The sequence below is a fragment of the Ahaetulla prasina genome, chromosome 7, assembly GCF_028640845.1.
Source record: "Ahaetulla prasina isolate Xishuangbanna chromosome 7, ASM2864084v1, whole genome shotgun sequence".
Taxonomy (NCBI): domain Eukaryota; kingdom Metazoa; phylum Chordata; class Lepidosauria; order Squamata; family Colubridae; genus Ahaetulla; species Ahaetulla prasina.
Genome location: NC_080545.1, coordinates 65,616,803 through 65,642,937, shown reverse-complemented (window position 1 = coordinate 65,642,937; position 26,135 = coordinate 65,616,803). Strand labels below are relative to the sequence as shown.

Genomic DNA, 26,135 nt, shown 5'->3' with positions numbered 1-26,135 from the left:
ACATGCTTAAGCCATTAAAGTAGTGTTTTCCTATTTATTCTAACCAGGTTAAAAGAATCCTCAGTGTGTATTTAGACTTTATTATCATCTTGGAAATCAGGTATGGCTGTTTTGACTTGAAACAGAAAGATTTGCAATGTGACAGCAAGGAATGATGGGTAATAGTATCACTTCGTACAGGGGGAGGGACCCTTAACATCTAAGAAATCAACACAACCCCAATCAAACATCAGGCTGAACTACTGATGGAGCAACAGCCACCACAATAAAGAGCTAGTGTGGAAAGCAAGATTCCCCTGGCCTGGAGCCCTTCATCGGGATCCCCATAGCAACATATGGTGGTTTTGCAGTGCGCTTGCGTTAAACTATCCCGCCAAATTTGTCGCATCTTCTTTGCAGTTGCCACCGTGTATGGAGGAGCACGTGAGGCGGCGAGATGGCAGGCTTCGCCTCAGAGCCCTTAGTGTGCGAACGGTTTCACTCGCGGCACGACCCTCACTGGCTGCTGGAGTTTTTGCCTTCGCCGCTCTGCTTGGCTTGCGCCATTGAGACGCTGAAGGAGGACGGAGTCTCGGTATGTGCGCCAGGGCGATTGCTTTGAGCCGCGGCACTCTTTGGGAGGCTGAATAACGCTCCCCATTTTCCTCTTCGTGTCGTCACTCGTCGTTGCCCCGCCTTAGTTCACAATTCCTCTTTCCCGTTCTAAGCTCAAAGAATCAGCTTCAAATGCAAACAGTGGGCTGGTTTGGATGTGTGTATTTGTGTTTGGTCATTTTTAAAGTTTTTTTTAAGTTCATACATTCGGAAACAAATATATTCTCTTTGGAATAGCAACAGTACATAAAACCAGCATTTACTTGCTCACTACTAACTCTTAGCTATGAAATGATCCTTTTTAAATGGGATGAGAAAGAAGACATGTAGGTAGAGTAATGGTAGTAACATAATCAATCAAGCAGAATAGAGCTGGAAGGGACCTTGGAGGTTTGCTAGTCCAACCCCCTGCTCAAGCAGGAGACACTATACCATTTCAGACAAGTGACTGTTCAGTCTCTTCTTTAAAACCTCCAGTGATTAAGCACCCAACCCTGGCAGGTCTTGGAGTATGGAAATTATTTGGCCTCCATGGATTGTGTATTTCTGAGTTCTAGCCCAGGGTTGAAATGGCAGGTGATAATGATAATATAGTTTTCATACTGTATGAGAAATTAAAAAGCCCAAATTATTCTCAAATATACCCATACTTTTTACAGCACAGTCCTAATTATGTTTACTTCCTAAGTACTACATTTTCCTTGGGATTCACTTCTTGCATAAAATATGAGAGTATGTTATATTTTGCATTACATGTGATCCAACTTTTAAATTTGTATGCTCTCTGTTCCTGAAACTTGCCTGAATCTGCTACTGTGTTTAATACAAATACTAAACAACGGTTTAATAGATAATAACAAACAGTCTATAAATAATAAATTAATAAGTTATTAGAGCAATGAATACAGCTACAGTTGATCTTTTGTACAATTGATGGACTTTTGCTCTTAGTTGTTTTCCTCTATTGGAATCAAAAAGGGGAATGTAGAATAAAGTCATTTTAGAAATTAAAATGAATACAGGTAATTTAGAACTACAATTGAGCCCAAAATTTCTGTTGCTAAGCAAGACAGTTGTTAAGTGAGTTTTATCCCATTTTATGACCTTTCTTGTCATAATTGTTAAGTGAATCACTGCAGTTGTTAAGTTAGTAACACAGTTGTTAAGTGAATCTGGCAAAAGGTGATTACATGATCTCAGGACACTGCAATTGTCATAAGTATGAGCCGGTTGCCAAGTGTCTGAATTTTGATCATCTGATCATGGAAATGCTGCTATGGTTGTTAAGATTATTTGTTTTCAAATGTAACTTTATTTTTGCTTTTTATGACATTCATTGAGACTTTCTCCATTTAAAACTATCATGGTACAAATTTGACTTGACAATATCTTTTTTCTGCCATGTCTCCATGACTTTGCCTTCATTTCAGCCATAGGGCTTGTGAGAGAAGTTAGGACATCCTTTATCAAATAGCCATCTAAAGTATATAAAAACTTTTCAGTTGAGATTACTAGATTATACGATTGATTGTTATGTGCAAGGATGTGTTGGATATAAAATGGGTAAATAAGGCAGAAGATAGGGGAAAAATTCTGAAGTTTTCACTACTTTGATCCTTTCAAAGGAAATCAACAGTTTTTGGCTCAAAAAGTAAGAATATAGGCTTACAGGAGAATTAAGGAGAATTCTTATATTTCTTCTTAACAATTTTTGTAATTTTCTCTTGTTAACGTTTAGCTAATACGCAAGAAGCATGTGGTCTCTTGTCTCCGAGATGTTCTGACTCAGCATGCAACAAGAGTCATCCCATTGTTCGTTCAGAATGAAAGAATATGTGCTTATTTTATAGCAACTTTGTTTGGTAAGAGAACATTAGACACATTCAACATGTTCTTCTGCAAGAATAATTTAATTTTTTCAGCACAATTTATTTTGTGAATCAGAGTGACTAAGATGAGGTGTTTGGCCAAAATAGACATTTTAAATACCATAGTTGATTTTCTATTACATAATTAGTTTTTTTTCTTCTGTGATGAAAAATATCACAGGGAAAAGAATAAGAATAAAGGATGTGGCCTTTGAGGAGATTGTATTAATTAAAAGCCATGGTGGCACAGTGATTAAAATGCAGTAAAATGCAGTCAATAATTCTACTGACTGCCAGAGTTTGATTCCCAATGGCTCAAGGTTGACTCAGTCTTCCAACTTTCCGAGGTTGGTAAAATGAGAACCTAGACTGTTGGGGGCTATATCCTGGCTCTGTAAACCACTTAGAGAAGGCTGTAAAGCATTGTAAAGTGGTATATAAGTCTAAGTGCTATTAATAATGTAGGTTTAATTTTTAGGGCCATTTTAAAATTTCTTAATTTATGTTAAATCATTTGAATGCTTAGAATGAACTATATATATCCTGGTACATTTGTATGTGTTTGTTTTTAGTAATCCACAATCAATATATTTACTTCTGTTGTGGTGTTATTCAATATTTTGAACACATAAAGTGTGTTTAAATACGATTTTAAAAAAGGATACCTCTCCCACATATTGTAATTAGTAGGTTATTGTTCTATAAGAAACTGCAAGATGTTTCCTGAATCTGGTGTTAAATCATATGTGGCAATATTTATTTTAGCATGTTCTAAAGATGGTAATTGGGAAACCTCATACCTTCTGCTAATCAAGAACATCCAAGTTAACAGGCCTCTAATTTTCTTTATTCTTCGTTCATCCCTTTCTAAGAATTATTAATAGGGTATTCAGACAAGGCTTCATTCTTTAGCAGGTTATTGAAAAATATATAAATATAGGAAAGAAAGCTAATTGTAAATGTGCTGATTCAGAGAAAGTGTAATATAAAATGAAGCGCCTTGATTTATTGCAGTGATAGCGAACCTTTTTAGTACCGAGTGCCGAAACCGGAATGCATGCATGCATGCACATGCTGGAGTGTCGGAAACGAGAAGACCAGCTGGCCAGCACATGCATGCGCACTGGCCCGCTGGTCTTTGGGTTTCCTGTGCCTGTAAGCACACACAGATTCAGGTTTCGGCACTTGGTGCCAAAAAGATTTGCCATCACTGACATAGGCTATATTGCAATGTGGGCTGGCCAGCTGGTCTTCTGGTTTCCGGTGTTCCGGCACTCGCAAGGGGCACCAGAAACCAGAAGAGCAGCTGGCAACGGCGCACATGCCATAGGATCGCCATCACGGATTTATGGAATGTGAAGGCTGCTTGCTGAATGAGATAAAAGTGATATAAGATGGAAGGAATTATGCATGAAAATACCTGGAATTCCTGACGAATGGTTCTTTAATACTGAGCAATGAGTAAGATAAGGTTCTTCAATGTATTTATGGAGATAGAATATATAGCAAGAGGAATGTATATACAGAAGATTACATCGTAATACCTGAGAATATGAATTACTTACAGCAAAGATTAGATAAATGATGCAATGAGGAGAATGGATCTGAAAATTAAAGTACCAAAGGACAGAAAGAAAGTAATAAATTATTGTAAATGACAATTTACAATTTATAAGCTCCTAAATAGAAAGAAGTTGACAATTTTTTTAAAAAAACAAAAGGCTATGTGTATTAGTGTATAGCTATGACAGAAGGTGAGGTGGTTTTCAAGGATTAAAAGGTATGGAGAGATAGTAAATTAGGTTGATGCAATGCAATTAGATTTAGCTACATTTCCCTTTTTGGGTTTGTGTATGTATGTGTGTGTGTGTGTATATAGTATATAGATTTATTATTGTTGCTCTTTTTCTTTATTCTGCATAAAGCTGCTTACCCTAAAGCAATAGCATCATGATTATATATTTATGTTTCCTCTTTAGTAAGTGCAGTGAAGATTGCAGCCAAAATATTTGTTTAAGAATGATAATTATTTTTTCCCCAAAAGATGATTCTTAATCTATATACTTCTATAGGAATCTTACAAATTGTAGAAGACAGCAATATCCTGGATTTACTTATTGAAGGTATATATAAAATGGGGAGCTTATTTATTTATTTATTTATTAAATTTTTATACCGCCCTTCTCCCAAGGGACTCAGGGCGGTGTACAGCCAAAAGATAAAAAACATAAAAAATATACAATTAAAACAACAATTTAAAACCGAGCATATTAGAAAAAAATGGCCAACATTAAAAAATTTAAAATTTAAAAATTACGAACCCTAAAATAATAAAACCCCAGTTAAAAATTTAAAAATATTAAGCCAGTCCCGCTTGAATAAATAAGTGCGTTTTCAGCTCACGGCGAAAGGTCCGAAGATCAGGCACTTGACGTAATCCAGGGGGAAGTTCGTTCCAGAGCGTAGGAGCTCCCACAGAGAAGGCCCTGCCCCTGGGGGCCGCCAGCCGACATTGTTTGGTGGACGGCACCCTGAGAAGACCCTCTCTGTGTGAGCGTACGGGTCGGTGGGAGGCATGAGGTAACAGCAGGCCGTCCCGTAAGTACCCGGGCCCTAAGCCATGGAGCGCTTTGAAGGTGGTGACCAAAATCTTAAAGCGCACCCGAAAGACCACAGGAAGCCAGTGCAAGCCGCGCAGGATTGGTGTTACATGGGAGCAACGAGTTGCTCCCACTATTACCCGCGCAGCTGCATTCTGGACTAGCTGCAGCCTCCGGGTGCACTTCAAGGGCAGCCCCATGTAGAGAGCATTGCAATAATCCAAACGGGAAGTGACAAGAGCGTGAGTGACCGTGCATAAGGCATCCCGGTCAAGGAAGGGGCGCAACTGGCGAACCAAGCGTACTTGGTGAAAAGCCCTCCTGGAGACGGCCGCCAAATGATCGTCAAACGACAGCCGCCCATCCAGGAGGACGCCCAAGTTGCGCACCCTTTCCATTGGGGCCAATAACTCGCCCCCGACAGCCAGCTGCGGCTGCAGCTGGCTGTACCGGGGTGCCGGCATCCACAGCCACTCCGTCTTGGAGGGATTGAGCTTGAGTCTGTTTCTCCCCATCCAGACCCATACAGCTTCCAGACACCGGGACAGCACTTCGACAGCTTCGTTGGGGTGGTCCGGGGTGGAAAAGTACAGCTGCGTATCAGCGTACAGATGGTAACTCACCCCGAAACCACTGATGACCTCACCCAACGGCTTCATATAGATGTTGAACAGGAGAGGCGAGAGAATCGACCCCTGCGGCACCCCACAAGTGAGGCGCCTCGCGGTCGATCTCTGCCCCCCTGTCAACACCGTCTGCGACCAGTCAGAGAGATAGGAGGAGAACCACCGATAAACGGTGCCTCCCACTCCCAAACCCTCCAACCGGTGCAGCAAGATACCATGGTCGATGGTATCGAAAGCCGCTGAGAGATCTAATAGGACCAGGGCAGAGGAACAACCCCTATCCCTGGCCCTCCAGAGGTCATCCACCAACGCGACCAAAGCTGTCTCTGTACTATGACCGGGCCGGAAACCGGACTGGAACGGGTCTAGATAGACGGTTTCATCCAGGTACTGGGGAAGCTGCCATACAACCACACTCTCTACAACCTTCGCCACAAAGCGAAGGTTGGAGACTGGACGGTAATTCCCCAAAATAGCTGGATCCAGGGAAGGCTTCTTGAGGAGGGGTCTCACCACCGCCTCTTTCAAGGCGGCGGGGAAAACCCCTTCCACCAAAGAAGCATTTATAATTCCCTGGAGCCAGCCTCGTGTCACCTCCTGAGTAGCCAGTACTAACCAGGAGGGACACGGGTCCAGTAAACATGTGGTTGCATGTAACCTCCCCAGCAACCTGTCCACGTCCTCGAGAGCCACAGAATCAAACTCATCCCAAATAACCTCAACAAGACGAGGCTCCGTCATCCCGCTTGGATCATCGCAATTTTGGTCCAGACTATCCCGGAGCTGAACGATTTTATCGTATAGATAACCGTTAAACTCCTCGGCACGTCCCTGTAAGGGGTCATCCCGTCCCTCCTGATGAAGGAGGGAACGGACCACCCGAAACAGGGCGGCTGGGCGGTTATCTGCCGATGCAATGAGGGTGGAAACGTAAGAACGTTTCGCCTCCCTCATTGCCACTAGATAGGTCTTGGTAAAAGACCTCACTAGTGTCCGATCAGCCTCGGAACGGCTAGACCTCCAGGTGCTCTCTAGGCGTCTTCTCTGGCGTTTCATCTCCCTCAGCTCCTCGGAGAACCAAGGAGCCAATTGAGATCTACGCCGGGTCAGAGGCCGCAAAGGCACGACACGGTCCAAAGCCCCAGCCGCGGCCTGTTCCCAAGCCGTGACTAGTTCTTCAGTCGTGCCGTGGGCAAGATCCTCAGGGAACGGCCCAAGCTCCGTCTGGAACCTCTCAGGGTCCATCAGGCGCCTGGGACGGAACCAACACATTGGCTCCGTCTCCCTGCGGTGGTGAGCGGCGGTCCGAAAGTCTAGGCGAAGGAGAAAATGATCTGACCGTGACACCGGTTCTATCACTAAATCTCCTACTTCCAGATCATTAAAGCACTGTCCAGAGATAAAAATCAAGTCTAGTGTGCCTCCCCCAGTGTGTGTGGGGCCATCAGTTACTTGAATCAGGTCCAAGGCCGTCATGGAAGCCTGGAATTCCTGGACCACCGTTGATGACAAGCCGGCCGATGGCAAGTTGAAATCCCCCATGACTAAAAGTCTGGGAATCTCAACCACCACCCCGGCAAGCACCTCTAGTAGCTCAGGCAGGGCTGTAGTCACGCAGCAAGGAGCCAGGTACACGATCAACAAGCCCATCTGATTCCTATGGCCCCACTTCACAAGGAGGGATTCACAGCCAGCTATCTGAGGCACAGTGGACTCCCTCGGCTCTAGGCTTTCTTTAATCACAACCGCCACCCCCCCCACCCCTGTAGTCACAAATCAAGGGAGCCTTATTAGCCACGGACCGGGCATTGCATAACATCAGTCGAAGACCCAAGCTCTGAGGATCCTTACCATCCGGGGAACGAGTAAGGACTGAGGGGCCGGAGCCCGTGATCGCTTTTAAACATCGACCACGTGCTCCCAATGAACGATACGGCCCCTTGCCTCCGCCATATCTGCCTCTTCCACTTACCGTACAGATGGAATAACACTCTACGCTCGGAACACCCCCCTCCCCCCCTGTCTTCGGACCAGATAAAGTGATGCCGTGAGCCGGCGCTGGGACTGGACATACCCTCCCTGACGGGCTTCTCCCCCTACCCGTCACTCCCCTCCCCCCCTTTAAAAACCCCTTATTTAAAAACCTATTAAAAACCCCCAAAGGTTCTTCTTCGATGCATGCCATCTCTCTGGGTCCCAAAACCCGTCATTAAGATAGGCCCCCGATAACGTAGAGGGCCATTTCTGCGAGGCGGGGGCACCTCGCAGACGACGGAGTTCCAACGGAGAATATCTCATATCTCATATCGGGCATAAAAAGAATTCGTCCAATGTCACTGATGGTAATACAGCAGTCATTTTTGAGGGCGGGAAACGTGGAGCCCACAGAAGATAAGATGATAAAACAAGATGATAAAAGCAGGATAAATGCTCTCAAAGCAGACCTTGAGCATAATCTCTTCTGCAGACCATCAAGGTAGAACATCAAGGTAGAACTAGCCGGTCTAATAAACATCCCAACGGCCCAGATGACCTCCTCCACTCCACAGGGCCCGTGGGAGACCTCGACGGGATGCTGACGGATTGAGCTTGAATTACTTTATTATCTGTGTGATAATAAGAGCAGTTAATAATCAAAATTGTATCAGGAGGTGCTATGCAAATGCCAGTAAATTTCTTTTGAGGTTTAGATTTGGGTTATATTTTGTTTTTCAACATAACATTCAGCTTAAATTATATAAAAATATTTCTAATTCTCAATAAACTCTAATTCTTATTCTCAATAAACTCTAATCCTAAAAGTTTAATCATGTTTTATGAAAGCATATATCTTATCTTGTAATTCCTTATTTGTAATTCCTTATTTGTAGAATAATTTGTTGTTGTTTTTTCATCCCAGAAGTCAATAATTTACCCAGTATTTCATCTCAATAATTCTGCTTCACCCAATGTAATGAAAATTTCACATCACACACATTGGAGTGATTAAGAACCAATTTAAAACATTAAAGGCATTATATAATTCCAGACTAGAGATCTCTGTGTTCAAAAGTTGTTTAACTTTCTTCCCTAAATTATTATGGTGAGAATCCTTTTCCTCATAAATATATGTCTTAAAGATCCTTAAACAGTAATTAAATTGGTTAATTCTCTATGTAAAAACTACGTAATTCAGTTGACCTTTTTTTTAATGACATATGAAAGAAAGTACCATCTTAAACCAGGGGTGAAATCTAACATTTTTTGCTACCTGTTCTGTGGGTGTGGCTTGGTGGGTGGCTTGGTGGGGGTGTGGCTTGGTGGGTGGGTCAATGTCCCTCACAGCCATGCCCACTCAGTCACACCCCCCCCACCTAGCCACGCCCACAGAACCCAGTAGGAAAATTTTTAAAATTTCTATTCTGCCTTTTCCCTTTTTGCGAGATGCCTGCAGCTGCAGCCTCTCCGCCCACTTGCCACCCACTCGCCACCTATTCTCCCTTCACCTTGGGTCGGGGGCTGGGCCCAGGGATGCGCCATTCCCCGCGGCCCCGGAGCTGCCACCTGCCTCAACGGGGTCGGGGAATGCACCATTCCCCAACTCCGGCCTTTCTCCGGAGTTACCGCCCGCTCGTCGCCTGCTTGCCCTTTGCCTTTGGTCAGGGCCCAGGGATGCCCCATTCCCTGAGGCCCCGGAGTTGCCACCTGCTCACCGCCTGCCTCAACCGGGTCAGGGAATGCACCATTCTCCGATACCAGCCTTGTCCCGGAGCCGCTGCCTGCTCTTCCTTCGCCATGCGGCATATACTTACTTTCCTCCAACGGCTCGCTGCCAGGAAAGGCAAGCGTCCAAAAGTTACCGGAGTTGCTCTCCTTGAATATGCCACCTTGTTCTATGCGCCGGCTGCGCAAGCGCACACCCAACCTGCCGCTGATAAATAAATGAAATAAACGGTGTGCGCTTGCGCAGCTGGTGCATGAAACAAGCAGCCATGGCAGCGGCATATTCAAGGAAAGGGACTCCAGTAACTTTTGGACGCTGACCCAGTTGAGGCAGGTGGCGGCTCCAGGGCCTCAGGGAATGAGGCATCCTGGGCCCTGACCAAAGGCAAAGGAAGAGCGGGCGGCGGGTCCGGGGCAAGACTGGTGTCGGGGAATGGTGCATTCCCTGACCCAGTTGAGGCAGGTGGCAAGCAGGTGGTGTCTCTGGGGAATGAGGCATCCCTGGGCTCTGGGCCCTGGGCCCTGACCAAAGGCGAAGGGCGAACGGGCTGCGAGCGGGCGGCGAGTGGACAGCAGCTCCGGGGAAAGGCCAGTCGGGGAATGGTGCATTTCCTGACCCAGTTGAGGCAGGTGGCAAGCAGGTGGTGGCTTCGGGGTCTCAGGGGAATGAGGCATCCCTGGGCCCTGGGCCCTGACCAAAGGCGAAGAGCGAACGGGCGGTGAGCGGGCAGCGAGTGGGCAGCAGCTCCGGGGAAAGGCCGGAGTTGGGGAATGGTGTATTCCCTGATCCGGTTGGGGCAGGTGGCAAGCAGGTGGTGGCTCCGGGGTCTCGGGAATGAGGTATCCCTGGGCCCTGACCAAAGGCGAAGGGCGAACGGGCAACGAGCGGGCAGCGAGTGGGCAGCAGCTCCGGGGAAAGGCCGGAGTTGGGAAATGGTGCATTCCCTGACCCGGTTGAGGCAGGTGGCGGCTCCAGGGCCTCGGGGAATGGGCCCCGGCCCCTGACCGAAGGGCGAGCAGGTGGCGAGCTGCCTTTCCGGTGTCCAGCTTGCGAAGGCTGGACTGCGGGCCGTGGACTGGTTTGGGGGCATGGCCAGCCAGCGATTGCTACCGGATCGGCGAACCAGACCCAATCTCTGCTACCTACTCGCCAGATCCGGTCTGATCCAGTAGCATTTCACCCCTGTCTTAAACTACTAGAACAAGTTTCTCTAAAAACATTTAATAATTTTACTCCAGCATGATCAAATGTAATAATGTAAGAATATTTTGCAAATATTCATTTGGTCAACTGTGAATCATGTTATATGCAATTCAGGTCCCAGTGGGCTGTTCTTTCAAGTAGGGATGTTAAGTGTCTAAACCTAAAACAGGCATATAGTTGACAAACGAAAACATGAGCAATTATCTTCAGTGGCTGAGGCACTGCATATACATAACCTGTCATGATGCAAGAGCATATGACCATCCATCTTTGACCAGGAAATCCTGCAACTCAAATCTTGCTCTAGAATAGGCCCTTCTTCGGAATTGTGTCAAACTCATTTACAGGTATTTTTCACTTGGAAAGTGGTTTTGTTCTTAACCAACCAATTTAAAGTTGTTGGGTTTTTTTGCCAATACCATGTCTGTTCGGCACTGATATCTAAGACTCTCACTTTAAAAGTTCCCTTTGCCTGGGAGGCATTTGAGAGTAAATATTGACTGCGGCGGCTGATGGGTTCTTGTCAATTCCCATTATTCTTAATAATAATAATAATAAAAATAATAATAATAATAATAATAATAATAATAATAATAATAATAATAATAATAATAATAATAATAATAATAATAATTTAATTTGTATACCGCCCTTCTCCCGAAGGACTCAGGGCGGTGAACAGGCAGATAAAATATAAATACACACAATAATTTAAAACAACCCTTAAAAAACTAATTTAAATGCCCAAAATGTTAAAAAACATACTCCCCTGTAAAATAACACAATTTTAAAAACCCATCCAATAAAAATAAAAATCAGGCTAGTCCAGCCATATGAAATAAATAAGTTTTAAGTTCGCGGCGAAAGGTCCTAAGTCAGGTAATTGTCGAAGTCCGAGGGGAAGTTCGTTCCACAGGGTCGGAGCTCCCACAGAGAAGGCCCTCCCCCTGGGGGCTGCCAGTCGACACTGTTTGGCTGACGGCACCCTGAGGTGCCTAATAAACAAATCTAACTTGTTCAGGTTATATAGGTTCTGTATAGCCCCACAGTTTTGTACCATAGGTCAGCATTGTCCTAAATACTTTCAATATGGGGGTCAAGATGCCTGGCTAGTTTTAATTAAACAATGTATATAATTTTTTGGTACTTGCCTCAGCCCTTATCATTCTTTTAGAATGGTTTGCCCATGGTCTTGTAATGGTAAAGGCCACTCCTAAATAGGTGAAATAACACACTTGTTCAGTAGGCTTCCCATCAAGTGGCCAGTTATATTTCTTACTTTTTTTTTGCTAAATAGCATAATTTTAGATTTGGTTTTATTGATGTTTAGAGAATTGAGACTACACTACTACAGGTAGCTTTGCAACAGACTTCTCAGGCCTATTTGAGAGCGCGCTATTAGAACCATATTGTCAGCTTATAAAAGAATATTAATACATCTAATGAACTTTGGCATGTAAGTGTCTGGAGCATACAAGGATCCTGGAACAGATATAGAGCTTAAAAAGCATTGGGGCTAGAATACAATCCTGTCTAACACATTTATGGGTAGGCATACTCAGAAAATATTTACATTCACACACACTTTCAAGTGGCTGTTTGAATAGAGGTCCTTAACCAGGGGTAAGAATCGGGATTCCATGTTTAAGATGCCTTTCTCACATGGACTAGAATGTCTAAAAATAGCTCACTCTTGTTTTCTGTAACACATACATACACTGCTAGTTTTTCTTGAATGATATGTAAAAGGATACATAAAACCAAATTCTTTATCTTCTGAAATTTGATTGTTACATTTATACATCAAGAAGGTCAGTAGTGAGTGTGCCTTATTTCTTTTAGGATCTCTAGAAAATTGAATAGAACTGAACCAAATCTAATATGCAAGGAGAAACCAGCAAAACAAAAAATTGAGTTAAAAATGAGCAACATAATGATGAGGGCTATGGAGGAAAACATGCCAGAAAAAATCCTACACTGCATCCCTGTGGGAGACACAGTTGGGCAGTGGCTAGTAAATTTGTGTATTCTTTTATTATAAGCCCCTCTTATCTGTGTTATCAAACACAGACCGGAATGTATGCAAATGCTCTGTTCTTCCTGGGGCACAAACACACACAGATGTGAGGAAAGAACAGAAACACAAAAACAGATTACAGAAATGCATTATTGTTCATACAAAATTTTTTGTCCCCCAGCCACTGCTGGTAAAGTGGTTAAGAATTCTAAAGTCATGCTCTATACAATCCCTATCATTAGGTATATAATATATTATTATTAAGCATATTTACTTTAATGTGCAAATATAATTCTGGAAAAACTGCAATAAAGAAAATTAAATGTCATATGTAAAAATGTTAGCAAAATAGATTGTGGTATATGTGTCAATTACTATGAATAAACTGAGTATTTTTTTTCTTGCTGTGAACAGTATTAGTACAGTTGGTAGTAGAGCTGAAATTGGAGAGGTATCTGCATTATCTATTGGATGAATGTCAGAAAGAGGTTTGTATTTTCCATTTTTCCATGTGCTTTTCATTAACTGAAGTAAGTTGAAAAATAAGTGATTTTTTCTAGTTTATAAAAATATTGATTTCTATGAAGGATGGATGAATGGAAGATCAATGATACCAATGATAAAATCAATCGTATTGTGGTATTAACCTGTTTATTTATTTATTGAATTTATGTGCACCTATCTCATAGTTCAAGGCAACTCTGGGCAGCTTACAATGTAATAAAACATAGAGATATAAAAACAATTATAAATATAAAAAAAAATTACAAAATATTAAGGACAGACTAAAAAGGCCACAGATTTAGAGCAGGGGATTGATGATGTCCTCTTTGTTACTGCACTCACCAACCACCTCCACCTACAGTTTTTTCCTTCAGGACCTCACACTAAGCAACATAGCCAGGGTTTGAGGCTCTTTCTGAAGACCAGAAGAGTAGGAAATGGATCTCTCCTGTCACAGCAAGATGTTCCAAAAAGTGAGGGTCGTGGCAGAAAATTCCTTGATTAATAGAGTCCGTAGTATGCCCCTTCTGCTGGAACAAATCGGATAGGCTGATTTCATTGGGGCTAGATAGTTCCTCAGATATTCTGGGTCCATGCCATACAGGGCTTTAAAGGTAATGGCAACACCTTGAAATGGACTGGGAAGCAGGTTTGCAGTTTGCATAACAAAGTGCCACCTCAGGGGCCTCCAGAACTGTCACTGTTGCTACATTTATTTAGGGATGGAAACAGATATAAATGTCATTTATGTAATTTGTCCTGACACCACTTACGGGTTTGTGTCTATTGGAACCTGCTGCATCTCAGAATCATGTAACCACAAATTTGCACCTTTTTTGTCATTTGCAGACAGAACTTTCCTCAATTTGTCTTGAGAGGGATGGTCTAGGGCAGTTGTGGACTTCAACTCCCAGAATTATCCAACCAGCTTGAAGTCCACAAGTCTTAAAGTTGCCAAATTTGGACAACCTGGTTTAGGGTTAAATGAGTTTAAAAGCATACTTAGGATTGTGGGAATGTATCTGTGGAATGCTTGTTGACACAATACATCTTTGCATTCTGATCAAGAGAATTGCACCGAGGATGATTGCATGTGGCAAATAACCCTTTAGAAGAATGACAGGAGAGGAAAATAGTTGATTAAAGAGAAAGAAGCAAATTGCAATGATTTCCATACTGTAGCTAGTCTTGTAAATTGTCTAATTTGCTTCCCCCAACCACAATAGTTATGCAAGATAGCCACAACAAGAAATAGTTTGCCTGTATTTATTCTTCTTGGAAAGTTGGCAGATGCTATTCCATTGTTTGCTGATACTTTAGTGACTGAACACAGTAAGTATTACAGGTGAATTTAACTATGCAGTGATTATATTATGAACTCAGTGGATGATAAAAACAATTTTCTTGATGTTCCACAGAATAATTTTAGCAGTAAAAAGGAGGATTAAAAACATAATTTCAACCTCTAAGAAACTATTAGCAAGATAACTTGCTCTTGATAACTTGGTAATCAACTGGTGGTGAATGTCCCCATAGAACTGGCAATGGGCCTCTTGTGGCTCAACAGACTAATGCAGTCTGTTATTAACACAGCTGCCTGCAATTACTGCAGGTCTAGTCCCACCAGGCCCAAGGTTGACTCAGCCTTCCATCCTTTATAAGGTAGGTAAAATGAGGACCCAGATTGTTGGGGGCAATAAGTTGACTTTGTATAGAAATATACAAATAGGATGAAGACTATTGCTAACATAGTGTAAGCCGCCCTGAGTCTTCGGAGAAGAGCGGGGTATAAATGTGAATTAAAAAAATAAAAAATAAAAGAGAATGTGGGCTGTGGTTTCTACAGTATCCATATGATAAGAGAAGAATTGGGTTTCATATGGGATTTTTCCTAGATTTTCCTCCCAGGACAGCTGTGGGAAGCATATTAAACTGAGCTAAAGATAAGGCTGTCCAAAACTGAGGAACTGTAATATAAATAGGAGACTGGTTTAAATACTAACATTTGGTTATTTGCAATTGTGAGAGGAAGCAGCAATTTCTGTTTGACCTGCTACACCTAAGAGCCTTTACCTTAGTGCTATTCTAGCTTGATCTGAATCTAAAGTTAAGATTGCATCACTGGAAAAACTATAGAGGCTCAGTTTCTTTTGGATCACTATTTCCCAAGAAGATTCATTGTTTGCCAATAGATTTAGCTGTACAGTATTTCACACTATCTATATTATTAGCACAATATTTTCTGAGTTGATCTGTTGAAAGCAAAAGTTTTAGGGTCTCACCTTTAAGATCTCCTATCCACCTCCAATTAATTGTTGAAAGAACCAATGTTTTTTCTTGAGATTTGAGTGGTTTGCACAATATGTGAAATTATGTGATGTTTCAGAACTTGGTTTCAGTGATTATTTTTTCTGAACTTTTCTAACAAAACTTCTGTTTTCTCATTACACCTGCTTTTCTATTTTCTTTAACATGTAACCTGATTGAGCATCTGACTGCAGGTTTGATGTACCCCAATGAGAGGATAAAAGCTGCTGTATGTTATCTTTATGGCAAACTGTATGCTGTCCCCAGTGCTGCAGAGCAGTTGACTATTCATTTCAAAGATAAACTTAATAGTCTCATTCTGACTACTTTGAAGGATGCTCAGACCATGGAACTGCAACTTAACTCTGTAGGTAAGTCAGAAGGTTATAAGAAGGATTTTTCATAATTGTTAGGGATGAATTTATGTACAATAACAATCCTTTTTTTGGGAATGCTGAATGTTTGGAAAAAATGGAAAATATTTTTAAAATATAGCATAAATTATTGTCAATGTAAGTAAGGATTTTACTTGTTTTTTGACTATTGAGCACATACCAACAATCACCTGACCTGGAGATAAGGAATTTTATTTGAAAAAAAATGGGCTAGTGTTACATGGATCCAGATTAAGAATAGAATAGAATAGAATAGAATAGAATAGAATAGAATAGAATAGAATAGAATAGAATAGAATAGAATAGAATAGAATTTTATTGGCCAAGTGTGATTGGACACACAAGGAATTTGTCTTTGCACATATGCTCTCAGTGTACATAAAAGAAAAGATACGTTCATCAAGGTACAACATTTACAACACAAGTGATGGTCAATATATCAATATAAATCATAAGGATTGCCAGCAACAAGTTATAGTCATACAGTCATAAGTGGAAAGAGATTGGTGATGGGAACTATGAAACGATTAATAGTAGTGCAGATTCAGTAAATAGTCTGACAGTGTTGATGGAATTATTTGTTTAGCAGAGTGATGGCCTTCGGGAAAAAACTGTTCTTGTGTCTAGTTGTTCTGGTGTGCAGTGCTCTATAGCGACGTTTTGAGGGTAGGAGTTGAAACAGTTTATGTCCAGGATGCGAGTGATCTGCAAATATTTTCACGGCCCTCTTCTTGATTCGTGCAGTATACAGGTCCTCAATGGAAGGCAGGTTGGTAGCAATTATTTTTTCTGCAGTTCTAATTATCCTCTGAAGTCTGTGTCTTTCTTGTTGGGTTGCAGAACCGAACCAGACAGTTATAGAGGTGCAAATGACAGACTCAATAATTCCTCTGTAGAATTGGATCAGCAGCTCCTTGGGCAGTTTGAGCTTACTGAGTTGGCGCAGAAAGAACATTCTTTGTTGTCCTTTTTTAATGATGTTTTTGATGTTAGCTGTCCATTTGAGATCTTGCGATATGATAGAACCTAGAAATTTGAAGGTTTCTACTGTTGATACTGTATTGTCAAGTATTGTGAGAGGTGGAAGTATGGAAGGGTTTCTCCTAAAGTCTACAACCATTTCTACGGTTTTGAGTGTGTTCAGTTCCAGATTGTTTTGGTTGCACCACAAGGCTAATCGTTTGACCTCTCGTCTATATGCGGATTCGTCATTGTCTCGAATGAGACCAATCACTGTTGTGTCATCTGCGAACTTCAGTAACTTAACAGATGGATCATTGGAGATGCAGTCATTGGTATACAGAGAGAAGAGAAGTGGGGAGAGCACACAGCCTTGGGGGGCCCCTGTGCTAATTGTACAGGTATTTGATGTGATCTTGCTTAGCTTCACCTGCTGCTTCCTGTTTGTTAGGAAGCTTGTGATCCACTTACAAGTCTGTTCCGGTACCTGTAGCTGGTTTAGCTTAGTTAGAAGAATGTCTGGAATGATGGAATTGAATGCTGAACTAAAGTCTACAAAAAGGACCCTTGCATATGTCTTTGGAGACTCAAGATGTTGTAGGATGTAGTGCAGAGCCATATTAACAGCATCATCTGTTGATCTATTTGCTCGGTATGCAAATTGCAAGGGGTCTAACAGTGGATCCGTGATGGTTTTCAGGTAGGAAAGCACTAGCCTTTCAAAGTTTTAAGTTCAGTTTTAAGTTCAGACATCTGACAAAAACTTCAATAACTTCCAGAGAAAGCAGCTTGATTTTAATTTCCCAAATGAAAAAATATTTTTAAACAACAAGATTAGGAAACATTGTGTTGTTAGCTGCAGATAATAAATACTAAATTGACTAGTTAAGAGCCAGGCTTCCAGGAATTCACTAGTATTTTTGTACTTGACTTGGTCTAGAATACTCATAATTTGCCAGATGAAACTATGAGTAAATCTTAAGAAAAATCAGTCATCAACAGACACATAAAAATAAACAAAAAAATAAAGAATCAGTGGCACAAGTAAAGTAGCACAATGGTTAAAAATGTGAATTATGAAAGAAAAATAGTTTTTTAAATCTCAATTTAGCTATGAATGTACTGGGTATCTCAAGTATATTTAAGCCCTAATCTTTTTATCAAAGGAAATAATAATAGCTGGGAGCATAGTGGCTCACGTGGTTAGGATGCTGGGTTGACAATCAGCAAACCTCTATTTGAGACCCAAGCAATTTGAAAGCATGTAATAGTAAGTAGATAGATATATACCACTTTGGTGGGCACATTAACAGGGACATGAAAAGAGTCCCCAACTGGGCATTCCCTGGGCAACGGTCATGTTGCTGGCTAATCCTTTCAATCCAGAAGCATCTTAGATGCTTCTGCCATAAACATAAGTGAATAATTATAGCTCTTACCATATAATGCTAATTATATGAACATACAAATATATTATGGAATCTAATGGTGACATAGTTCAATATTGTTCAGTTTCCTATTGTCCATTTTCTTTCTTCTCTTCAGGTTTATTAAAGCAATTGCTGAAATATGATAATTTTGTTTCAATTATCATGAGTTTTACAGGAAAAGCAGTAGTTTCTGCAAGTCCTGAGTTATTTGAAGGAGATAGTTTATTACCTTTAATTCTCAAGAAGGTAACTTTATAAAAATGTATTTAATTCTAATATCAGTTGATGAAAGCAAAATAAATTTGTCAATATTATAAATGTAATTGTCAAGATGAATAATAAACCTATTTTTGTTCATTGATTTTACATAATTTTTAGGCTACTTCACTCCTAGTGGACTCTGGGCAGCCCGCATTGGAAATAATTAAAAACACAATTAAATCAAATAATTAATTAATAAAATTCTGATTGAAGAAAAGTTCATATCGTTGCACCTTTGTTCATTTTGGGCCAAAGACAATGGAATAATGCAATTTTAATGTATTTATCAAAAGCTAGGAGCACTGGAATGCCCTTCCAGTGGAGGGAAAGAGTTCCATAAAGTGGGAACTATTATTGAGAAAGTCTAATGCCTTATCCACATTTCATGTATCTCAGAATGAGGAGGGAGTATCATTTGGATGGGCAGATTATATTATGATAGGGTAGTAACTAATGTATAGAACTTTAAAGGTGATAACCAGCATCTTAAATTGGGCTTAAGGAAATCAAGGAACTGCTTATGTTTGGCAATTGAATGGAGATCTTACTGGAATAACCTCATCTGACTCCATCTTTGTATACCAGACTAATTAGAGAAGAGATATAATTGCCTGCCAAAGAATTGGGAAGATAACCCAAACCTTCTGGAAATCTGGGTCCATTAAATATTAGGGGTTGGTGGTTCTAATTCGTTCTGTTCCACATGTCCTCAGTTTAACAAGCAATCTGACCAGAGCAAAATGACAAATCCTATATCTTCACATTACATCTAATTTTTTCAAAAACAAAGATCAGATCAAATGTGTGTCCTCCCATGTGAATTGAGGTTGCAGCCATAAAGGCCATGAAGTCAAAAATTCCCATTTCCAGGCCATTAAGATTAATCTCTGAAGATTTACAACTTGGATTCGACTGGAAGTGTCGTGGCGAGACAGTCGGGGAAGAGCAAGCTCCGTCAAGCTTCGCGAATTCCCGGGCTGACAAACCACCATTTAGGGTCTTTGGACCAGATCTGTCCTGTAGGGACGGTGAAGAAGGAGAAACACCTTGGATGACTAAGAGGAACTGGCAAGTTCCTCGGAGGTCAGAGGAAAAGCTCTTCAATTCAGTGGCAGTGGCGGTGGCCATAGCAGCCATCATTAAGCTGGGGCAACCAGACCAAGATTTTGAGCAGGAGCGGTGACTTGGACGGAATGTTGAAGCCGGGTGAGTGAACACCAATTCACAAGAAAATACTTTAATTTGGAATTGGCAAAGAAATTTTTTTTGGTGGTGGAATAAATTGAGAAGGAATGTAAACCTAGCAAGAAATAAGAGAAACGGAATTATTTACCCTAAGACCTGAAAGGAATTTGGTTTTTTAAATTAAATTGGAGATCTCCCAAGCAGAAGGAAAAAACAAGGAAAAAAAACCTCAAAGTTGGAGAGGTTTGGAGATTTCTAAAACTTGTTTCCAGAATATAAAAAGAAAGCTGGGGTACTTAGAACTATAACGTGGTGAAATTTCTCTGACTTCCTTTTTCCCCTGGTGAGTTGGATTTAATATAATTGGGACATAGACTTTAAATTGAACTGTTGGGAGAAATTAAAAAGTAAAAGCAAAATAAAGTGCAGCTTTAAGAAAAAGAAACAAAATGGATACCTTCGCTAATTGTTGATTGGAACTGTGGATTGGAAAGAGACACCCTCAGGCGGAAGGTAAAACTACACTAACTAACATCTGCTGTGGAAAATTTTCTTGCTGAAGCGATAAGGCTGGTGAGAATTTTAAGGGAGGATTTTATGCCTGCAAGCTGTTTGACTTTGATAACAAAATAATAAATACAATCCTGAAAATAGAGAATGGTGCAGGAAATAATCGAAATGATGAAAAAGATGTATATGACTTTAAAGCGAGAAAGAAAAGAAATAATTACAAGACTATATGGACAATTGAAACCAGAAGAATCAGGAGCTGCATGGGAATTTACAGAAAACAAAGAAATCATGAAGCAAGAGAGGGCTTTGGAAGACAAAGAAAAAAATATTGATTGTGAAATATTAAATGATTGTGAAACATTAAATGATTTTATGAGGAGAGATGAAGGGATTAACAAGGAGAGGGAAAATAAGAAGGGAAAAAGCACAAAGAATTTAGAAGATTCTAAATTATGGGATTGATAGTGACAAAAGAGAAATCTTTAAAAGGGGAATGAGGAGAGTAAATAGAAAAATATTGCAAACAAGGGCAAACAAAAATAAGGAGGGAAGGAAGAGTCGAGAGAACGAAGGGAAAGAAAAAAAATACAAAGTTGAAGGATCATTTGGGATTAATAGAGAAAAGATAAAGGGGAGGAGGAGAGTTGATGGAAACACAGAACAAGCAAAGAGAGTAGAGAATTTTAAGAGAAAAAGGAAAAAAGAAGAAGAGAAAAAGGAAAATAAAAAAGGATTGAAATATATACTGGTTGAAATATTAATGGAATTCAAAGCACAAAAAAGAACTGGCAATATATTAAATGATTTAAATATTGAGAATGGAATTTAAAATGAGAAAAAATGTTTGAAGATTATTATGGATTTATAAATGATATTTTAGAAATGATATAAAGAAAAACTGAGTTTTTTCTTGTTTTTTTCTTTTCCTTTTTTGATTATGGTTAATAATGTATGAATTGTCACTGAAATGTAAATATATGATGATGTTGGACAAGTAGAAGATATAAAAGAATACAATGATTAAATGGGAATATAAAGGTTTAATATAAATGGGAATAGAAAAAGTGGGGGGAAGAGGGAAAATATAATAAAAGATTAAAATTGGGGCTGAAGGGTAAGATTAGATTTACAAAGAGAATATAAGAAGGAAAATAAAAATGAGAGAAAATATATTGATGAAAGCATGTAAGATGTGTTGGAGAAGAACTAAATTTGATATGAACATGTACCTGACCGATATTCTGTTCAGAAATGATGCATTGTATGTTGTTGTTTGTGTATAAAAAATAAAAAAAACTTTACAAAAAAAAGACAACTTTTGGAACCCAAACACCAGCCCCAAAATGAAATTAAGGAACTTCTAGAGGGCCACTGCTGGGCAACTGGATGGTCAGTACACAAGCAGCAGCCTAAGCTTGACATAATATCTGTTCTGACCTAGGCTTCCTTAGAAAGTAAACAGCACAAACTTAGTCCTGGCAAACTTCTTTAATTCATACAGCTGTAAATTACTTTCATTTACAGTCTGCAAGGCTTGATAAACAGTCTTTCAGAGGAAGGTTATCAACACCCACCTAGCTCACATGGAACGCTGCCAAAGAACTAATTTCTAGATGCAGGGAAAGGCCAAACTTGGCGCAGAGTCACAAACAGAAGTTTCAAATCTTGAATCAGCCAGATGAACTAATTGTTTCCTGCAAAAGCTCACGTCCCGTTCACTTCTCTTTTATGTCTTACGGGAGGGGCCAATCATCTCCAAGCCTTACTCCCAAGTCGACCGTCTTTCCTTAATTGTTCCTGTCTCCTGGCAGCTCTGCGCATGTGCACATTGGGAACAGGCTCATGCTGTTCTTCTGCCTTGCTGATGTCAGAGTCTGGAGACTCCGGAGGCATCAAAGAACTACCAGATGGCCTTGGTCCCCTCTGACTCAGAGCCATCGTCCGAGCCTTCCCCAGATTCCAGGACTGGCCCATGTTCCTCCCCAACCTCCTCACTGTCCGAATCTGCTGCCAACTCTGCTGGTCGCTGGCAGGCTACAACAGTATCTCAGTGTTACAAAATATTTGTACAAAATCCTTCATTTTCAAAACAATGCCCTGTATCACCATGAAAACCTTATGCACAATCACAGCAACTCCTCTAATATTGATGTAGCAGCTGATGCAAGACCAGATACTCATCTAAGCCAATTTCAGGTGGGACTATATCCACATTATCCAGCCAAGTTTTAATAATACACAGCATTTTCTAACAGCAACTGGATGCCAAGGCACCCAATAATTTAAAATATAAACATCAGAAGCTAGGACATGACTATCTCAGAGGAGGAGATCTGATATAATAAAAGGCAGCCTGTTTTCTGAAATAATCTACCCAGTGTTCTACTTCAAGCTGCTTTTATTTAGGTTTCTCTACTTGCTATAATTGAATTACTATTTTTTGCTGCAAAAGAAATTAATAGCTTCTGTATTATGTCTACATGTAGCATGCCTGAATGAGAAGAGTGATAGGAATTTTGTTTTCATATTGTATATAGTATTTTTTAATGCAGGGAATTATGTCAGAGCACTTCCTGTAATATAGCTTGTGTCAGTTTTGGAAGGCAATTTTCTTTTTTGCTTCTTAACTGCCACATATTTTAGCTGGGGAAGTTGGGAGGGGGTTGTTGTTGGCGCGGTAGAAAGTTAGTCATAACAACATTCCGTATTCAAGGACATCCTGCGTTTGATGGAGACTGCCTGAAGATTGTATCCAATTGAGTGTGGCGAGATGATTGGACAATGTGATGAACTTGTGGGTGTGGGGCAGGACTGTCAACTGGGTGTGGAAAACCTGGAAGCTTTCAGATTCGAGTTTTCCTAGCTGGTTTTTTTTTTTTTAATTTACATTTATATCCTGCCCTTCTCCGAAGACTCAGGGCGGCTTACAGTGTGTAAGGCAATAGTCTCATTCTATTTGTATATTTGTATATTTACAAAGTCAACTTATTGCCCCCCCAACAATCTGGGTCCTCATTTTACCTACCTTATAAAGGATGGAAGGCTGAGTCAACCTTGGGCCTGGTGGGACTAAAACCTGCAGTAATTGCAGGCTGCTGTGTTTTAATAACAGGCTTCTTACAGCCTGAGCCACCACGGCCCTGAGCTACCACAGCTGTGCCAACATGACATCTCTAATAAATTGGAACTTTGAGGAACCTAAAGCCTCGGAGCTTTATTTCGTTGGGGGTGTTCCTTGGAACCCTGACAGCTTGTTTATAAGAGCTTAATGAACTTTTAATAATATTGCATTGTTACCATAAATTCCAAACATTTTTAAAAATAGTTAAATATTGTTCATGATCAATAAATGTATTTTCTAATGCACTCATGGTAATTAGTATAAAATGATCCTTTAATTGCAAATTTTGATGCTTCCTGCAGTTGCTATTATCAAGAGATGAAATATTACAGGTGGCAAGTACACAATGCATGGCTGCTATATTGGTGCACTCTCCAGCTAAATATGCTCCTGCTTTTATCCATGCAGATATTCCAGGTAACAAGAATAATTGGACATTATATTTGTCTGATACTCTGGAATGCCACGGTATTTGATTTCAAAGCCATGTTTCAAAGAACTTTTGCTGAATTGCTATTAATGAGTGAAATCTTAATGATAGTATAAAGGTCAATATCTAATTTCAGACACCTGAAAACTGACTACAATCCTGAGCTCATAGTGGACTGCACAGTAAAAATGTATAAGGGTATGGCAGCTCTGAAACAGGCAAATTCCATGCAAGGAATCATTTAAAAAGAGATGAAATATAAAACTGACAACACTATAATGTTATTAGAAAAATACCTTATATGGTGTGTCAGCATTTGATATATGTACAGGTAGTCCTCAACTTATTACCTTAATTGAGTCCAAAATTTCTGTTGCTGAGGCATTAATTATGTGAGTTTTGCCCCATTTTATGACCTTTCTTGTCATAGTTAAGTGAATTATTGCAATTGTTAAGTTAGTAACATAGTTGTTAAGTAAATTTGGCTTCCTCATTTACTTTGCTTGTCAGAAGGACACAAATGGTAGGATGTAGTCTAGCCTTGTTTTCCCCAATCCAATCTCTTAGTTTTATTGGTTGAACTGCTAATAGGTTGTTGGTTTTTTTGCTTGCAGAATTTCTATTTGAATGTCTCTTCTGCATGAGTGAAAGTCTCATCTGGTCAGTTTATTGTTGCCTGTTGCTCCTTACTGAAGAACAGCTTTTCTTTTCCAAATGCCACACTGTCTATGGTAAATCATCACTTTTCTTATAGGATAAAACTGCTGTTATGTTAGGCACTATTTACTAACTATATAAACTATCTTCACCAATCTTTTAATATCTTATTTATCCTAGGCATAGAACCTTTTATAAAGAGCTTGAAAGAAACTTTGCATCTTAATAATATAGAATTGCAAAAACAAGGACTTCTACTTTTTACTGAAATTTTGAAAAAGTAAGAGATATCAACTTTCCATCTGACTTTAGTTTGGAAAATTTGAGCAGAGGAAGCAGCTTTCACCAAAGTTATCTGAGAGGATAAATGTTTCAGGGGACAAATATGTATATATAATAAGTATGATTTAATGTTATGAACTTGAAAAACTGTTTACCCTTATTTTTTAAATAATGAAAAATAGTTTATATAGATTTGGGAGGGATGATGGGGAATCTTGCATATTATATGAAATTCTTCTAGCTTTTTTATTTGTCAGTGTATGGCATGTTTATATTTTGTAGTTACAAATTTATTTTTTCCAATGGATTTCAGTGGAGAACCTTAATATATTAATATATATATAATATATATAATTAATATATTTAATATATATACATATGTTTTATAGGTGGGTTACTAATTTTTAATTTAACATAATCACTGTTTACAGCAGGGGTGAAATCTAAAAAATTTTCCTACCGGTTCTGTGGGGCGTGGCTTAATTTGCGGGCATGGCTTGATGGTCAGGTGACTGAATGGGCATGGCCAATAATAATAAAAAAAATAAAGCATACAAAACTTGGGAGCGCACTGGTCTACCTCCTTTAAAAATAGAGGCACCGGTCTACTAGCCACTTACAGCGCTGATCAGCTGTAGTGCGGCCCTTTGAAGTGCCGCGGCAGTCATTTAAGGCTGTTTGCAGCTATATCACCACCAAGAGCTTCAGGGACAGAGAACAGGAACAGCGAGGTGTGGGTGGTGGTGGGGGAGGGATTTTTGCTACTGGTTTTCCGAACTACCCGCCCCTATCACTATTGAATCATACGATCCAGTCTGAACCAGGAGCATGTCATTCCGGTTTACAGTCCTTGAAGACTAAAGTGGTTTATACATCTCATAAATAAACTATAAAACCTAAGTAATTGTGTACAATGATTTTAGATTAGGCATTTGTATATTTAGATTTGAAATAACTTGAGTTCAAATGGGCAGTTTTTAGGAAAGGGTTACAATCCATACTAAAAGTGTTTTGAGTTTGGATAAATTCTGTCTGTTGAAGCAGCCTGCCTTGAACTCGAATGTGAAAATATCATATTGTACTTTACAAAAATGTTAAGGTGTTAGCTTTTAATTTCTGTTACCCTGAAGTTCAAAGTGATATATACTGTTATAAAAATTCTTTTGCTGGGTAAAAGTTTTGAATATTTTATTTAATTTCAGGCAACCGGAAGATATTAAATTATTTACAAATATTGCTACATTTAAAGATGCTGTTAGTGTTCTAATGGAAGCTGTGAAATGCCCTGTTACTGAAGTAGCATCTGAAGCAGTGAAAGCTGTTACTGCAATTTTGAGGTAAATGAAAAGTTTAATTTAATTTAATTATTATCTGGAAAATATAGATAATTCCTTACCTCTGCATCTTCTTTTATAACTTTCTGCCAATTTGTCCCTTATTGGTAAAATTCTTTAAGCATTAGTTTATTAGGATCTGGCT

The 26,135-nt window shown here is 40.0% G+C and overlaps 1 protein-coding gene across 1 annotated transcript in view; it reads left to right on the top strand.

The window, feature by feature from the left end:
* The first annotated feature begins 436 nt into the window (after positions 1-436).
* The window catches only part of MEI1 (meiotic double-stranded break formation protein 1), a 61,192-nt gene continuing 35,493 nt past the window's right edge, over positions 437-26,135 (top strand). The window contains exons 1-11 of the mRNA XM_058191665.1: positions 437-574; positions 2,333-2,456; positions 4,535-4,585; positions 13,026-13,099; positions 14,342-14,447; positions 15,590-15,793; positions 18,323-18,453; positions 23,590-23,704; positions 24,332-24,448; positions 24,555-24,654; positions 25,859-25,993. Of these exons, the coding sequence (XP_058047648.1) occupies positions 437-574; positions 2,333-2,456; positions 4,535-4,585; positions 13,026-13,099; positions 14,342-14,447; positions 15,590-15,793; positions 18,323-18,453; positions 23,590-23,704; positions 24,332-24,448; positions 24,555-24,654; positions 25,859-25,993 (1,295 nt within the window). The remainder of the gene's footprint in view (positions 575-2,332; positions 2,457-4,534; positions 4,586-13,025; positions 13,100-14,341; positions 14,448-15,589; positions 15,794-18,322; positions 18,454-23,589; positions 23,705-24,331; positions 24,449-24,554; positions 24,655-25,858; positions 25,994-26,135) is intronic.